This window comes from Helianthus annuus, chromosome 5, assembly GCF_002127325.2.
Source record: "Helianthus annuus cultivar XRQ/B chromosome 5, HanXRQr2.0-SUNRISE, whole genome shotgun sequence".
Taxonomy (NCBI): domain Eukaryota; kingdom Viridiplantae; phylum Streptophyta; class Magnoliopsida; order Asterales; family Asteraceae; genus Helianthus; species Helianthus annuus.
Genome location: NC_035437.2, coordinates 158,291,181 through 158,309,190, shown reverse-complemented (window position 1 = coordinate 158,309,190; position 18,010 = coordinate 158,291,181). Strand labels below are relative to the sequence as shown.

Here is an 18,010-nt window from a genome sequence, read left to right as displayed (position 1 = left end):
CCAACCAAACCGGTTTCAAGGGTTTGGTTCCTAACCCAGTATTTTTTCGAACCCCTCACCGGGCAGGATCACAACATAGACTTATAAGCACATTCTAGATATTATTATCTCAGATTTATAGTTGCAACAAACTCCCTACTAACAAACATCTTGATGTTAAAGAAAGCATATACCTTCTTTGACTTGGACCACTCATATTGGGAATCCGCACAACTGATTCGGGTTTAACAGTGGAATTGGTTCTTAGCATATCACCCGCCAACCATGTGGCATAAACAGTACTCATCTTCGATAATCTATAACTCAGTATCAGAGGTCCAGCAGAATGAATCACAAAGGGATCTGGAGGCTTAACATTGGCAAAATGGAGCATTTGAAGCCCATCCCGCATCGGTTGTAAAGAGAGATAAAAGGGCGAAACCCGTACTTTAAGCAAGCAGGTGGGAACCTGAAATCCACACAGTGAGCACAAAGCGAACTATGCTTTCGCCTTTTACTAAAGAATACTGTGAGCTTGCTGCATCAAGTGTCTTCAACTTTTTATTGATACTGATGCAATTTTTAACCAATGCTTTAGATTATCGAATAAAATTAACTGCTAAACAAAGCATTAAGAAAGTCATTTAAAGTTTTATTGAATCAGAACCTAAAAGTAAGGTGCATCTTGAGGTAGAACAAGAACGAGGAACATAAACCATGAAAGCGTGCTTGGGTTCATTCTATTGTTTGGTTTGAGACTGATCCAGTTCTGAACAAACAAATGACCAGTTGGGTTTGGGCATGTGGACATAAACAAATAACTGCGTAGATGAATGATGAAGAATCTAGTGATAATAGGACAGTGTCATAAACCAAATGATGATGTCTATGACTGGATCTTGTGTGAGCTTGAGCCTGCATAAATAACGGAACAACCGACCAACAGTTTAAAAAAATCGACATGCGACTGGAATAAAACAGGTAGCACTAAAGTGAATTAGCGGAAAGTCAACACAACCGTGTGTATCTCTGCATATCGTCCAATTTCAAGCTGTAGTATCATGTCAGGGTTTTGGTAAACCACTAAAAGGGCTTGAAAACTGGTAAAGGGGATATCTGAAGTCCATCCCACATCGACAGAATAGAGAAGTTATAGGAATGAAATCCTATATTCAAGGCAAGCAGGTGGGAAATTGTAAAGCACGCAGCCATGCAGTGAGCACAGAGCGAACTATTCTTTCGCCTTTTACTAAAGAATACCGTGTGCTCGCTGCCCAAAGTGGCATATGCCTATTTTTTGAGAGTCTCTTTTTTTATAGAAGGGCTCCAACCAATGTTTTCGGTTTAAGTTTTTTTTTTTTTTTTTAATTTTTAAGCAACTCTTATTTTTCTGATAAAAATCTGGTAAACAAAATCAAGTAAATAGAAGAAATTTAGGCTGTAGTGTGTTGGTGTTGGAAGAGAGGGTTCACATGTTTTTTATTTCTTTTTTTATGTTAAAAATCAGTTTTTAACTCTTTTTGCTGAAGAGTTTTCAACCCATATGAAGGCTTGCAAATCAATCAGTATGTTCATAAAACATGATGTGAACCGTCTATATAGGGGAGTCCAGTTCGTCTGTTACTTAATCGATTTGGGGAGTTTCCCACAGGGATTGCTTAGAGAAAGCAATAGGTATGAAAAATGAACGTATACATGTGATATTAATAACCCATTGTCGAGTAACCAAACCGACACAACTTTTGACTTTGTGGTTACTCGTTTTTGTGGTGAACAAAATGACCAACTACCAGTGAAGCAGCAGCCATGATCGTATTTTAAGGAGGTATTCATCATAACTTCAATATTCTAAAGCTATGTAGAATCTATTCATAGTTTATGGGTAGGCATTTTGAGAGTAGAATGGAATTCAACCAGTTATCATAGTAATTAATTACTTAGTGTTAAGAAGTAATTTTCTTTTGCCACCCAAACCATACTAGAATTAGAGTGTGCAGACTGCATAGAGGATGAATTAGTAAAGGGCCCGGAGGCTTGAAAATTGGGAAAAATAGTATTTGGTATTTGTCCCACATCGCAAAAGTTCTGCAACTGGTAGTTGTTGAGTAGAAAAGAATTTGGGAACAACAATTAGGAGAGGAGAGTGAAACCAGTAGAGGAGGCTTGAAAAGTGGCAAAAAAAGCATCTAGTGCTTGTCCCACATCGGTTGGCTAGAGAAGTTATAGGAGTGAAACCTACTATTTAAGACAAGCAGGTAGGATGCTGAAATCTACGCAGCCATGCAGTGAGCACATAGCGAACTATTCTTTCGCCTTTTACTAAAGAATACCGTGTGCTCGCTGCTCAAAGTGGCATACCCCTATTTTTGGAGAGTCCCTTTTTATATAGAAGGCTCCAACCAATGCTTTTAGTTTAAAGTTTTACCTGTCTTTTTTGGTTGTAAATTTACTTATTAGTGTTTTGTTTTTTTTTTTCATGTATTTTCATAAGCTGCATTACCAAAAACTAGAGTACTATTAATTACTACATCCTAGATTTTACAGGAAATGAAATGAAATGAAATTTAACACCTGGTTAGGAAAGGTAGTTATGTTATGCGGTTTTGTTTTGTTTTTGGTTTTTCAACTGATGAACGCTCCTAGCCTCCTAGGTCCAACTAATGGGTTACACGTGCGGTTCCCTCAAGAAAGGGCAAAAACGCTACACGGTTAACTGTCAGTTTTGATATACTCTTTTTGCTAAAGATTTGTGAGCCCATGACATATTATGAATGTTTGCTAATCTATAACACTCTATAAGGGTCTTTTTGCTAAAGATTTGTTGTTTCTTACCTTCTTCTGCACTGTTTTTTGTTCTTCCAGTCTTTACCTTGTGTAGGGGTCTTGGGGAGTTTAAGAGTTAGGATTTACACCATTACCTTCTTCTGCACTGTTTTTTGTTTCTTACCTTCTTCTGCACTGTTTTTTGTTCTTCTAGTCTTTACACCATTACCTTCTTCTGCACTGTTTTTTGTTCTTCCAGTTCATTTGAACACAGACGTAACTCTTATATCAGAGGTGAAATTGCTAACACGGACAACCGATATTGTCTCAATTCCTTCACTCAATCACCATGAGGTAATAAATTCAGTTACGTGTTATAGTCTGTTTCTCTGAATAAACGCTGAATCATATCACCATGGGTTAAAACAGTAGTTGAAACCACTGTTGGGTTAAAAAGTGTTTTATGGAGAAAACAATGGTTGAAAACACTGTTGCCTGTTGGGTTAAAACGACGGCTTGAAACCACTGTTTGGTTAAAACAGTGGTTTGTGGAGATAACAGATGTTTGAAACCACTGTTGGGTAAAAACAGATGTTTGAAACCACTATTGGGTTAAAACAGTGGTTGAAACCACTGTTGGGTTAAAAAGTGTTTTGTGGAGAAAAGTGGTTGAAACCGCTGTTGGGTTAAAACGGTGGCTTGAAACCACTGTTTGGTTAAAACAGTGGTTTGTGGAGAAAACAGATGTTTGAAACCACTGTTGGGTTAAAACAGTGGTTTGAAAACAGGTAGGAATGGAATGTCACACAGCGTTATTAGGAATGGAAAACAGTGGTTTGAAAACAGAAGTTTGTGGAGAAAACAGATGTTTGAAACCACTCTTGATTATTCATTAGTTTTTTTTCTTTTTTATAATTTTTAGAGTTTGTTAGAAGCGTGTTGTTAAGTTCAATTCATTAGTTTTGCATTTGATTTTCAATTCTTGCGCTTGCAGTCATATTATTTAGGGCTTTGAGTAATTTTGGGCATTAGGTACTCATGATGTACCAAACATGCAAAAGTTTATAACAACTGTTTTTATCAAAGTGGGTAGCATTGCTTAGGTCAATTTTACATAATAAAGCCATTAAATTCAGTTCTTCAAGGCAACGCTATGCTTTGAGTTGATTACCTTTTTTTTTATTTCAAGTCTAATAATATTGGTTATTTCTTTTGACAGCCAATTTGAAAGGAAGGATGATGAGAGCTTGAGAAAACGGAAGGAACAACTTTTTGGCAATGTTGATATCAATAATGTTGGAGATATTTTTAGTATTTTGGAATTTTTATTAATTGTTTGATGTGTCAACTTTGCATTACCAGGAAGGATGATGAGAGCTTGAGAAAACGGAAGGAACAACTTTGCTCATAATCAACCCCACCATTAGTTTCATTGAAGAAAACAATGCTGGTAATGCAGCAGCTGCTCTCATGGCTAGACTGGCCCCAAGTTGGTTATTTTCAGAAAGTAAGTATGAAAAGGATTCGAATTTCACATCCAGGCGTGTGTGTTTTCGAGATTTTGAAATTGTTTATGATCTTTTCAGGTTTTGACTGCGATTGGGAATTTCTGTATTTGTTCTATCATTGTTGGAATGGTGATCGAGATAATCGTAATGTTCCTGATTCAAGATAGGCAGTATCGGCCCGGTTTCTTGACTTACATCATCTTTATTTTATTAATTTTATTATATTTTTGTATCATTTTTGACAATTTATATGATTTATACAGGGAGCGATTACGAAAAGAATGACAGCCGTAGAAGAAATGGCAGGAATGGACGTTATTTCCAGTGACAAAACCGGAACGTTGACTTTGAACAAGCTTACAGTTGACAAGAATCATATCGAAGTCTGTTGCGTAGATGCGTATTTTTTTATTACAAATTCGAATTTTTTACATGTAGTTTGACTTTTGAGTTGACTTACTTTGTTAGGTATTTGCCAAAGGAGTAGATGCCGACACTGTCGTTTGTGATGGCGACCCGAGCCACTAGAACCAAAAAAAAAAAAAAAAGATGCCATTGATGCTGCAATAGTCGGATTGGCTTGGTCAATCTGAATATATATTCAGCATAAGCTGTTAACTGGTCATCTTTATCCATAACAGTTTCATAGGTAACTTATGCAATGGTGTTTACAAACACATATTTATTAATCTTTGATTCAATTTAAACTTATGTTTACAGCTCTAACTCATTTTCTCGGATCAGTGATACATAAATTTAAATGTTGCTCAACACCCCAACCAACATTCAAACAGTTCCATCATTCAAAATTCATTGTACATCCTAGAGGTATAACGGACTATTTATCAACTTTCTCTTTTGAAATTTTATATATATTTCTGGTACATAGATTGAAACTGAATTATACACATCTTTTACTATGTTATAGAAAGTGCGTCCGATGAGAGAAATGCCAGTCAGCCAACACTCGAATCTTCTCTGCATGAGGTTTTTTTTTTTCAAATAGTTAAATTCCTTAACTAACATAAATGTGATTGTGATATGAAGTTCTTACTTCAGCAGACAAACTCGACCTATTTACGCTTAAAAACAGCGTGTGAAGTTCGAATCTTTGTAAGTAGCCTCATCTCCCAAACATTAAATAGGTCGTTATCGTCATTTAAACTTCAATTTCAGCATATTCAACTTTCTTTATACGGAGTTCATGTTCTAAACTCTAAATCCTGTACCAGAACTCCACTTACAAGTACTTTGAGGTTATCTTGGTTGACCCTGCACATGCGGCTATCCGTAACGACCCACGGATCAACTGGATCTATAACCCGTTGCACAAACACAGAGAGCTTCGCGGACTAACATCTGCTGGAAAGAAATACAGAGGTCTGCGTGGAAAGGGACACTTGAACCACAAGGCTCGCCCTTCAAGAAGGGCTACATGTTGTGAATGATAATCAAAGAAGATCAAAAGAACTGAATTTCATTGATTAATTTCTTACATTCAAAACCTAAAAACAAGTCTTTATTTATAGGCATTACAAGAATGAATAAAAAGGAAATATTTAAATATAGAGATGATGTTAAGGATCCATTATTTTTCTAAATTATTTTTTTCTTTTTCTAACACTCCCCCTCAAGTTGAATTATGGGATTTCCAAATTCAACTTGGCCATTTGGGTTTTGGCATTGGTTTTGATTTGGGTTTTTTTTGGTTTCTGGTTTTTGGTTTTGGGTTTTGAGCTTTTGGGTTTTGGTTTTGGGTTTTGAGTTTTTTGGTTTTGGGTTTTTGAGTGTTTGGGTTTTGGTTTTTGGTTTTTGGTTTTTGGTTTTTGTTTTTGGTTTTGGTTTTGGTTTTGGGGTTTGTTTTTTTTTTTTGTTTTGGTTTTGATTTTAATTTTTTGAGCGGAAACGTAATATTTTTGTCACACCCTGGGTTTGCGGAAGCGTGGGTTAATTGGTGTGACTTCTTAATACCATAGCAACAATGGTAACAATGCTATATGATAAAAACATGTGATATTCATCCAATAATAAGGTGCAGAAAATCCCATTTTCAACATTCACAAAATAAGTTACAAATCTTGACTTGATTTAAATGAGTTTATAAAAACTTATCAAAAGACTTTAAAACAATACTAGGTTTAGGGATATGCAACCCGTCCAGGAAGAGGTTACACCTTCTAAACCCTGGATGACTTCTTTATTCAAACGCAACTTGAAAATTTGTGCATACCGTGCCAGATCCGTTAGTTTCCTGAAATACATGTAGTTTGAAAAGTCAACATAAAGTTGAGCGAGTTCGTGTGTAGTGAGTATGTGAAACTTTTGTAAGTATAAAAATCCTGGTATGTAGCAAATAAGGAAAAAGAGATCACCAATGGTTTGCAAGGTGCATGTGTGGCAAATAAGTTTCCAAGAAAATGGAGCAATGTGTGTTTGCTATATTGAAGAAACGACCAAGTATTCGAAACAAACATGTGTTCGCTCTCAGCGAAGGAAATCAACGTGATGCAACTACCTTGAGGGGAGTAGAAACGCAATATCTACTCGTTAGAAGTAAGAGTGAAGACTTCAACGGAAGCAAATTTAAGTACTTTCGATTTTGAAATGACAAGTTTGTCAAGTTGGTGACGTTTGATTGAGCTGACAGATATGGTTCCTAGATGTAAGGCCTCTAGTTCCTCCGGATTCCGCACCTCGTGTGGATCCGACTTATACATTGTGTAGGAGGCAGCATTTTGTTTATGTCTAGGCACAATCATTGTCCCACAATTTCATCCTGGTATATTCCCTGAATTTCTCTGCTGACGATGTTCGATCGTCGATAAGTCGTGTAGTAGTAGTTGGATCATCATAGTCAGTTGTGTAAGAAGTTCATTAGTCCTCAGCAAAAATCACCGACTCTTGTATGTTAGCCCGTTCGGCTCCTGGTCATTTGGAAGTTATTCGTCCTTTCTTTTGGCGAGCAGAACTGAGGTTATCCAAAACAAAAGTTTTGGTCTGTTATCTTCCTTCTCTATCAACCACTGAGGTTGCACTGTCAATCCTTGCATCTCCGAAGGTGTAAGTCGCTCGAGGTGCTTTGGCTACAGGCGCGTGGCCTGGAATCAGATTGATGCAAAAATTCGACTTGTCGTCGAGGAGATTACTCTGGCAAGTCTTCGAGGAAGACTTCAGGGTATACTCCGATCACGGGGGTATCGTTAAGTTTTAGTTCTTCGGCTCCCTTGTCCCCGACATGAGCCAGGAAGCAACACATCCTTCCCACAACAACTTTCGTGCCATATGTAATTCGTGATCGGTGGTGGCGTATCCTGCTTCGTGAGTCACAATCATTCCTTCATCCGTCCTCGAGGTGCGGATATCAACCTCCGCTCGATCGTTTGCCAGCTAATACATCCAATTACCATGTTGACGCTTCCCAACTCAACTTGCAATAGATCTAGCGTAAACTTATGCCCTCCAGGTTCTATTGTGCCGATTCCAGTTACTGCGTTGGCTTCCACTAGCTTCCCCTAAGCTAGTTCTAATGGGTACGGGAATAACTACTCACTCGCTACGTAAACCAATTCTACTCTCGAACTCTAGAGGTGTGAATCGTACAATTTGTTACAGTATCAAGTAGTACGGACGCATAACGTTGGGTACTATGGAACGTACCGATTTCCATGCTTGAATCCCTGGCGTGTCTCCCTAGCTTCGGTGGGGAGCTTTCATCCGTGTGCCTGATTGTTTTTAGGGCAATATTTTCTGAAATGCTTTTTTGCTTCCACAGTTAAAACAACCTTGAGTACGTTTCTGTTTATCGCTCATTCTACTTTGACAATTGCTATTTTCGTTGTCCTCTTCGTGATCCTCACTACCGTCTTGGCCCCTATTACTCTGTTCAGTATTTTGCCAACAAGTTTCCTTGACATGTCCCACCTTGCCACAGTTACCACAATTTCCATATTTGCAGCGCCCGACATGATAACGTAAACAATTGTCGCACTTAGGTAGGATACCCTTGTAATCTTTTCCCTTTTTGGCCTTCTTCTTGTTACTTACCGGAGTAACCATCTTGAAATTTGCGAGCTTCCTCTTGTTATCCCCAGATGCCTTTATAGCAGTCTCCTTTTTCTCCTCCGCAGTGGAAAACTCTCCTCGTCTAACTGCTTCTTCTGTGAGTGCTATGCTTATGTTGATAGCCTCGGTGATCGTTGATGGTTTTGATGCTGTTACCAGGCTTAGAATCTGGGGTGCCAGTCCCCTTATGAACTGTTCAATTCTCTTAAACTCTGGTGTCCCCAGGAGTAAGGCAACTAGTGATAATTCGTTAAATCTCTGCACATACTCCGCTATCTTTGGTCCTTCCATTTCCAAGTTCCACAGTTCTGTCTCCAATCTCTGGACTTCTGCCCTCGAGCAATATCTTTCACGCATCAGACTCTTCAGTTCGTCCCACGTCATAGCATACGCAGCGGTCTCGCCCATTGTTCGAATTTGATGGTTCCACCATGACAGAGCCTCATCCAACAATAGTCCAGTTATGTACTTGACTTGATGTTCATGGTCACATTTGCTTAATCGTAAAACTGAATCTGTCTTTTCAACCCAGCGTACGAAGGCTAAGGCACCCCCGGTGCCGTCGAACTCTCGAGGTTTGTGGTCCAAGAACTGCTTGTAGGTGCAGCCGTTGGGGGGGTTATTTCCTGAGGTACCTCCGCTGCAATCGGAGCGATGGGCCTCGTACCGTGCGATGGCCTGTAAGAGGTGCTCTCGCATTTCCGCCTCTGTTGTAGGTAGAGGGTGGTTGATATTGGTGTTCCCTTGAGTCGACATCTTCCTAGAAGAAGGTCGGTTAGGTTAGGTCTTGTGAAGGATGCGAGCACATTGGTCTCTATTCAACGAATAAGACCTCCTAGGTGTGTTACATATACGTATATACGCAGTCATTATACATTCAGTCACATATTATCTCATGTATTGTACATCTTGTAAATAGGAAGGTAGCAAGTAAGCATGTAGCATTATAGTTATCGCACAAATACGTAGATCAACAGCGTGCTTAGTGGGGACATAGCGGTGGAGTTTTCGTTAGTCATTAGTCATAAGTATTGCCGCGTGTTTAAAGATGATCGGCTTTTATTATCCTCCGGTCACAATCACAGTGTCTTACAAGGCGCATCACAGCAGAAAGCACACAGGGTCACCCTACCCTTGTCCAGCAAGTATATTAGTGCATCAAAATTACATAGTCAGAAGTGGTACTCAAAAGCCTTCAAAATCCCGGCTTATCATTAGCGTATTTACTCTAGCGTAATGCAATTTGCATAATCCAGAAACCAACTATACTGGTTACTGAGGTGGAGGAGGAAAGAAAAGTAAACTGTCGACATGCGTGAATCCCTCCTCGAGCTAGGATATATGTTAAAGTAACTAGCTGATCTGTTACTTGATAGTAAGGAAACGAGCATCAGCATCCTGGGAACGATGTACTAGTAGCGGTCAAGTGCGCAAAAGGGGATCTTGAGGTATGTGGCGGATCAATGCATGCTGGCGAAAGACACAGTGGAGGACGTGGTGTTTCACAGAAACTTTTTAGACAATATGCTGTCTTGTGATGTAGACGCTTAACTCCTGTTTTTGGTTATGTTATGTTTTGTATCTGAAGTTGCCGATCGTGGTGTCAGCTCAAGCTCCAACATTCTGCGGCTCATATCCTTAAACTGTAGTTGATGTTACAGGAGCAACTTATCCTGTGTGTGTTCTTCATAATGCGAGAAATGGTAAGGGTTTATAGTTAGCATAGTACGTTTATAGGGACCACCGAATCGGCTTATCAAGCGTTGTAGGGGTGAATGTAGCAAGCGGTGCGGCCTGGAGCATCTCTACAAGACGCGGGTATATCCTGACAGGAAGTGTTAGGCATGATGGCGCAACGGGCGTCGATCCTCACAAGGGAAAACGAACCTCTTCACAAATGAGGGGGGCTACCTGATGTAGGTAGTTATAAGGGGTGCACTGTCTGGCAGTCTAAAAAGAAGCAGGATCGTGACCACGTAAAGGTGTAGGTTCAGCGGGCGCAACATCAACTGACCCAAATGGTGTAGTAGCTGGCTTGGGTGCAGGCTCCGGGCCATGTGACTGTGTGGCGAGCATCAGTGGTGAGTGTGGGAACAAAAAGTGCATCCATAGGAACTGAAACAGGGGCTGAAACAGGAGTCACAGGAAACTCGAAAGGTAACCATTGTCATCGACTATCCACCCACTTCGGGTGTGCGCGTATCGAGGATCAACTTGGGTTGCAAGAGGCGCATGATTGAACTGTACAGGCACAGGGTCAGGAAAAGGGGCAATAACAGGATCAGTAGGCATATCAGTAATGTGAGGGGCATCAATATGGGCATCAACAGCATGCTCATCCTCCAACAGTGGAGCAAGAATAGGATGATCATCGATAGTTACATCATTAATCGAGGATCAGCAGCGGGTACGTCAGCATGAATATGGTCATGCTCAAATACGAGGTCTGGAGCAACTACTTGCTCAGGGGCCATGGCAGGCTCGGGATCATCAAAGGCCATCTCAAAAATCAGACTCACGGTCGATGGGATCAACTGGGTCAACTGGGTCGACCGGATCCTCCATAGGCTGATCCATAGGTATAAACTCTATATCCTGATCTGGGTCGAGTCCTGGGGAAAGACAGGATCGGAATCCTCCTCAACATCGTGATCGAAAGCAAAGCTAGGAACAGGGGCAACAGAGGATGCTCTATCTGGATCTGAACCGTGAGAAAAATGCTGCGCACTCTGAGTGTGGGATGATACGGAGGCCACAGACTCGAAAGAGTCCGGGACGGGTGAGTGAGCAGGTGACTCCCCAGCGGGAGCATCTGCGAGCGACAAAAGATCACCAGCAGCTAGAAGGGCCTCGCCCTGAACATCATCCTTTAGGGGCTCGTCATCAAACAGATCGACGTCGTCATCAACGCCGGCGTCGAGAAGTATATCGTAAGCAGGATAAACGGCCAAAGGTATGGGGGCAGGGATTTCTACGAGTGGTATGTCCACGGCCAAAGGGCCATCAGCGAGCTCGGCGGCAGCACCGGGTAGCGAGAGGAGCTGGAAATCATCCTTATCCGTGCTGGTGGTATCCGAAGTGTGCACCTCACTTTCTGTCATAATCTCATCGTTCGACACGATTGGTAAAGGATCCAAGGTGTCCATCACTTCAGTATCTGAAGAGGAGGCCATGCCGTCTTGTAAAACAAACACACACACATGCACAAATAATCAATCACATAGTCAAATAAACACATTAGTCACCAGTTAAGCATTCAAATAATTCTCCTAGTCCCACTAGCCTCCCAGTCTCCTAGACTGATATTCCTAGTCCCACTAGCCAAGTTCTCCCAGCCTCTTAGACTGCTCTTCCTAGTCTCACTAGCCATCTACCTCGATCTCTTAGATCGAGCCTCGGCCTCCAAGACCGAGCCTCAGCCTCCAAGACTGAGCCTCAGACTCCCAGACTGAGCCTATAAATAATAAATAAAATGTGCTCAACATTTGTTTGTAAAAACATTTTGGATCTGGACTTAAGTGGTATGCAGTAAAAATGTTTTCGTGAGAGCCCTAGTGATCATAGTCTAGACTCGAGAGAGAATCCTAGATCGCTATGATCGAGGCTCTGATACCAAGCTATCACACCCTGGCTTTGCGGAAGCGTGGGTTAATTGGTGTGACATCTTAATACCATAGCAACAATCATAACAATGCTATATGATAAAAACATGCGATATTCATCCAATAATAAGGTTCAGAAAATCCCATTTTCAACATTCACAAAATAAGTTACAAATCTTGACTTGATTTAAATGAGTTTATAAAAACTTATCAAAAGACTTTAAAACAATACTAGGTTTAGGGATATGCAACCCGTCCAGGAAGAGGTTACACCTTCTAAACCCTCCTTGACTTCTTTATTAAAACGCAGCTTGAAAATTTGTGCATACCGTGCCAGATCCGTTAGTTTCCTGAAATACATGTAGTTTGAAAAGTCAACATAAAGTCGAGCGAGTTCATGTGTAGTGAGTATGTGAAACCTTTGTAAGTATAAAAATCTTGGTATGTAGCAAATAAGGAAAAAGAGATCACCAATGGTTTGCAAGGCCATCGATATGTGTGAAGTGCAAGTAGGGAGACTCAAACCTAGCGGATTTTGCGTTGGGTACACAGTCACCACCTGGTCCATTAGGCGGGCTCAGGGGTTGGGCTCGCTACACCCAGATAGATCTACCGCTACTGTCCCTCGGTCCTACCATGAGGATTAATGACCTCATGTTGCTCCTACCCACTCACATGATCTAAGTAGTAAACCTCCTTACGCTAACCATACCATGTATAAAGTACTTGTAATCATAGTAACATGTATTTCACCCCCGTAGTTTAGAAAACTGAAAACAGTTAAGAGAAAAGGGGGACATGAACTCACAGTGGTGCGTCTCTACCAAGTATGTCTCCTGATCAAGCAGCTGTGCGACGACCTACACGTACTAACTCTATTAGACGGACGGCCGTGCCTTAGCTTTATGGTTTAAGCTTTTGGGAAATAGTTAGACAACTATTTCGTGTTTACATTCTGTATATACTTGGTAATTATTTTCCTTCCCAAGGATGGGGGATTTATTACATGTGCGTTCGTATAACTTCGGAATATATTATTAAGTCTTACTTAATATATATTTTACTTCTTATTCCAAAATATAAATATTCTTCCAAAAAAAATATTATATTTCAACACATATGATTTTCCCAAAATAATACTTTAACAAAGTACGCGTTCAAGAATATTTTCTTAAAATGCGTAAGTAACGTTTTAAAGATCGAGTGGTAATAATAACTACCGGTGTAACTTAAATAATTATTGCGAAGGCGTTCGTATTATTTTGGAGTTGTTAACATGGTAATATTATTTTTACCCTAGAAATAATATTAGTATATTTCACCAAATAATCATAAGCACATAACAAGCGACGTTATGAAAAATATATACTAAATATATATTTACCAAGTTTTATTTTTGTGAAATCCCACCTCCGATATTTTGTAAATAAAGTCGTGGCGAAACTTATATGTGAAAACAAGTTAAAAACGTATTTCTAACACCTGTAGTGAAAACATTTCTAAGTGTTAGGTTTTTGGAAAAATTTCGCCAGAGTTTCCTCTGTAACTGGAGGTGGCCACGCTTTCAAGCGTAACATTTTCTTTTACAATTCAAATCAACAACTTTCTCATTTAACCAAACAATGTTCAGAACAACAAACTAGCCCATAAACATGTAAATCGCAAGAATCTCATGAACTTGTGGTTTAACCAAAAATATGAAGTAAATCCCATTACTTTTAGTGGATCTTTATATAAATCAATCCGGTTTCGTAAAAACCTCGCTTTTAAAGAAATTCCATCTTTACGACTTCTTGTCAACTTTTACAAAAATAGTTATTTTGTTGAAACTTTGTGTTACACATGTGTTTACACACTCGTGTGTTCTAAAAATCATCCTTGTTAGTGTAAGATCCGGCATTAGTAAATATAGTTTCTTTGACACTTGGTCCTTTGAAAATACCGCTTGTAGATCCGTAGATCTACTAGTTTTAAACACTATTTCGCAAGTAAAAACGCTTTTACACAAGTTCATGATTCGTGTGTGGTAGAGTTTCATCCTTTAACCCTTGTTACATCCAAAACAACCTTATGTCACGATCCATGATCATGACCAAACCGGGTTAAACGATGATCCGAGCTACCACAACATAGATCGGGTCCAAATAACTACACAAACCAAATACTACATGATTTACACAACAAACAAGCTTTTAACCATCTTTACTTGCATTTTTAGTGGACTTTTATGTGTCATATTGTAAGATTACGAGTTTTAACCGTTACATATCATTTTAACCACTTCAAAATAGTTCGAGAAGGTGATTCAAGTAACTTACCACTAGCTCGAGGCTAGGGAAGAATCTAGACACAAAATGGGAGGATAAAAGCAACGAGAAGAGGTCCTTTGAGTTCCGAATGCACCAAGCCTTCTTATACGTGATCCTTAACACTTGTGTGAGCTTGGAATGTGAAGATCAAAATCGAAATGTGGAGGAATGATATAGGGGGTGTTCGACCGTGAGCTTTCTAGAGAGAGAGAGGAAGTGTTGTTGAGTGTTGGGTGATGAATGATCATGTGTGCATTACCTTGTTCTTATAGACAAAATCTTAGGTTATGATCCAATGGACTACATGTCCACTAGATATGGGACCAAATAAAATAAAATAATGAAGTTTAGGACAATGGATGTCCTTATGGGGACGGTTGGTTAAGGGGGGGGGGGGTTTCTAGTTCAAATGCAACCAAACACTAAGTATATAGTTAGGTTAATCTAGTTAGTTAAGTGATTAACCAGGTTAGTAGTGTGTTGTGCTTTATGGCGGGTGTTAGGGTATTCAGGGACCCTAACTGGCTCAGAAAAAGATAAATAATGTTATTGGCAATATTTTCATGTCCCGGGTATAGTCCGGTTGTTCGGTTGGATAGTAATCCGTTAAAGCGTTAAACAAAGCTTTAAAGTGTCGTTAATACCATTTTTAGTGACACAACTTATTCCCGACACTTTGGAAAGTGTCTAGTAATATTTTTCTCATGTTTTGGCACTTTATTAGTTAGCTAAAAGCTTAATTGTTTATTAAAGTGCTGAGTTTTGTGCTTAGTGTACGTTTTAGGCACATCCAGTCATTGTAACTTATTCCTAGAGACGCAGTTCTACAACCCTTGTATCCCTACACTCACTACTAGTGTAGTAAAATATTTCTGGCTCATACAGGCCTTAGAGGCAGTATCTGCCTGGTGCTAGTTATGACAGCCCGTTCAATAGGTTATCCGTTCATAATGCTACTGTGCTTTTGTGCATCATGTTTGTCACTAAGGTTTAGCATGTAAATAATGTAGTGACAGTAAACAGAGTATGATGCAGGTATGTACAAGTATCAGTAATCAAGTAGCAGTTTGTCCACAAATTTCAGGTGAGCACAGTAATTAAGCAGTAAATTATTATTAATTAAGTCGTACGGAAACCTGGTTTAGTGAGGGTTGTCACAATTTTGACAGGAGCACTTCGCCTTTTTTCAGTGCCACGTCCATCCACCCTGATCTTCAGCCTCAGATGTGCCTTCACTTTGAACACTAATTATTTCTTTAGAAGCATTACTGCCGCCATCCTTCTCATCGCTGTTGTTACCTATGGCAATGACAACCTTCCCCTCTTGATTCGGGTTCTTAGTTTTGTGGTTGTCACTCCACCAGTCAGGGAAACCCACGATTTTAAAGCACTGCTCTTTGATGTGTCCCCTCATATCACAGTGACTACATTTCAGTTTGGATTTGTCGATTCGGGATGATGATTTTCCAGTGAAGTCTTACCGCCGCTGTCCCTTCGTGATTAACCCCTGTCCATCGATTTCAATGATTCTGCCAGCGACAAGCCCCGCTGCCACGCCGGACTGAGAAGTTTCAGAGATGGTACCAAGGATTCCTTGATGTGCCATCTCCTTCCTTACAGCCGCGTAGGCTTGCTCAGCCGAGGGAAGAGGATCCCACCGAAGGATTTCTCTTTTTACTGGGTCAAACTTCCTGTCAAGAGCATTCAGAAATTGAAATAATTTTTGTTCAGACCTGATATTGTTATATGTTGCTATGTCAGCAGAGCAAGTCATTGGATTCGGATCCCTTCGATCTATTTCTCCCCAAATGCCTTGTAACTTGATCCAGAAATCTTCTAAGGCCGAGACGTTTTGCTTGAGTTCGTTTGCTTTGACGTGTAAATCGAAGGTTTGTAGTTTATCTTTCCCACTGCTATATGTAACCACCAATGCGTCCCACAACGCCTTCGCAGTGGGAAACTCAGTGAGGTTACCGGCTAACCCTGGTTCAATGTTTTGTATGAGCCATGAGAACACGACTAGGTCGTCCTGTTCCCACTGCTCGTATTGTTCATCTGACGGGTTTGGTGGGGCAGGTTTTCCTGTAATATGGCTCAACAGGTGCTTAGATTTCCCCCCTATAGCAACTCGAATCATTCGAGCCCATAGAGCGTAATTTTGACTATTCAGCTTGATACTGATCTTCAGACTATTGGATAAGGTTTGTTTTGGTGTTTGAGATTGGGTATTAAGGTTGGTTCGAAGAAGATTCGCAAGTTGGATTACGAGATCGTCATTGTTGGTACGGTTGTTTGGGCTATCGTCTCCGGACATGACAGCTGTGTAAACGCTGGACACTTGAACTGAATATTTTTTTCTTCTTTTTGCGCCAACAAACAACTTCCTCTTCCTTCTGCCTTCTATCGAAAATAAATAGAAATAGATAGCCCCCTTCTGTCGTCTTGTTGCCTTTCGAAAAATCTAATAGTAGGCACCACTGATGTTGTCGAATAAAATATGAAAACCTCCACTAATATTTTTCGAAAACAATATATTGAGCCCTCTGCCTCTAAATTAATTGAGCTGTGTGCCTGCTAGCTTAATTAATGTTGACTTTCGTGACGAGCTTGTGTGCTTGCTTTTGTTTCTTTGCGAATTGCCGTGGATTAATGGAGGTGCCAGGATGCTTGCTTGCCTTTTGTTCTTTTCTTCAAAAATAATGGGGGATAAAGGTTCGTGGGAGGATTGACGACAGGTTTGAAGTTTGTTTTTGGTTTTGGTTTTGATTGATTGTAGAAGATGAGCAAGATGTTTCACGGATCAGAAACTCTGCTCTGATACCATGTTGTGAATGATAATCAAAGAAGATCAAAAGAACTGAATTTCATTGATTAATTTCTTACATTCAAAACCTAAAAACAAGCCTTTATTTATAGGCGTTACAAGAATGAATAAAAAGGAAATATTTAAATATAGAGATGATGTTAAGGATCCATTATTTTTCTAAATTATTTTTTTTCTTTTTCTAACACTACATGGAAAAGGAACAACACTCTTTCTCTTCGTCGTTATCGTTGAAGGGTTTATTATATGCAAGTTTGTTATGGTGGTTACACCTTTTCTAGGGATGTTTTTTTGGGCTGGAAACTTGCAGTTTTTTTATTAAATTTTGTTCGAAGCTTTGTTTTGTTTGTTGTATTATTATCTGAATTATTTTTTACAGCAACACCTTTATATATTATCAAAAGTTCTTTGATAATTGAACATTGAATTGCCAACTTTTCTAAAACAAATATTTGTAAAAAAATTGCATAATTGTAAAAAGGCAAAACATATAAACATCTTAATGTCACCTCTAATTATACTCAGTCTCAATGGTTGTGATTTGTTAGCATGGATGGTTTAGACTTCGTTTATAGAAGTTTTAACTATTTTTATGTTTTAGAGGATGTTCTTTTACCAACATACATGTATTATAGGAATTTAAATGAAGTGAAGGGATAACATCCCATTTGCAATAGGGATGACCAATGATGCCAACTCGATTTTCGGTACCGAATCCAACATTCTGCGTTTTCGGTACCGATATTTACCTTCTAATACCGGTTAGTCCGTACGGTACTGAACCGTACAATACCGGATATTTTCGGTACCGGTTGGTACCGAGCTCATCCCTAATTTGCACCACTAGAGCTACGGCTCTAGCTCAGTCGAGTGACCTTTGGGGTGTCACACCCCAACCGATGGCGGAAACATCGGGATGAGACGAAGTGTGTATAGATTGTTAGAGACGTCATAACACTATGT

At 39.7% G+C, this 18,010-nt stretch overlaps 1 protein-coding gene and 3 non-coding genes across 4 annotated transcripts; all 4 read left to right on the top strand.

Annotated features, from left to right (window-relative positions):
• The first annotated feature begins 453 nt into the window (after positions 1–453).
• Positions 454–569, top strand: LOC118479449. The gene has a single exon (XR_004859584.1). It is a non-coding gene; the product is annotated as a U5 spliceosomal RNA (small nuclear RNA).
• Positions 570–1,184: 615 nt separating this feature from the next.
• Positions 1,185–1,301, top strand: LOC118492780. The gene has a single exon (XR_004894782.1). It is a non-coding gene; the product is annotated as a U5 spliceosomal RNA (small nuclear RNA).
• Positions 1,302–2,255: 954 nt separating this feature from the next.
• LOC118492758 lies at positions 2,256–2,374 on the top strand. The gene has a single exon (XR_004894760.1). It is a non-coding gene; the product is annotated as a U5 spliceosomal RNA (small nuclear RNA).
• Positions 2,375–2,639: 265 nt separating this feature from the next.
• LOC110943821 lies at positions 2,640–17,367 on the top strand. Its single transcript, XM_035990033.1, has 10 exons — positions 2,640–2,694; positions 2,957–3,096; positions 4,329–4,394; positions 4,514–4,650; positions 4,892–4,899; positions 4,995–5,078; positions 5,179–5,237; positions 5,310–5,363; positions 5,483–5,685; positions 17,239–17,367. The coding sequence occupies exons 1-10, from the start codon at positions 2,640–2,642 to the stop codon at positions 17,279–17,281; spliced, it is 849 nt and encodes a 282-aa protein (XP_035845926.1). The 3' UTR covers positions 17,282–17,367.
• The last annotated feature ends 643 nt before the right edge of the window (positions 17,368–18,010 follow it).

Excerpts from the sequence above, each read along its gene's own strand:
- LOC110943821 (XM_035990033.1), top strand. The coding sequence starts at position 2,640 with ATGGGTTACACGTGCGGTTCCCTCAAGAAAGGGCAAAAACGCTACACG. Across the intron at positions 5,238-5,309 it reads TCGAATCTTCTCTGCATGAG|CAGACAAACTCGACCTATTT; the intron begins GTTTTTTTTTTT and ends TTCTTACTTCAG. Across the intron at positions 5,364-5,482 it reads CGTGTGAAGTTCGAATCTTT|AACTCCACTTACAAGTACTT; the intron begins GTAAGTAGCCTC and ends ATCCTGTACCAG.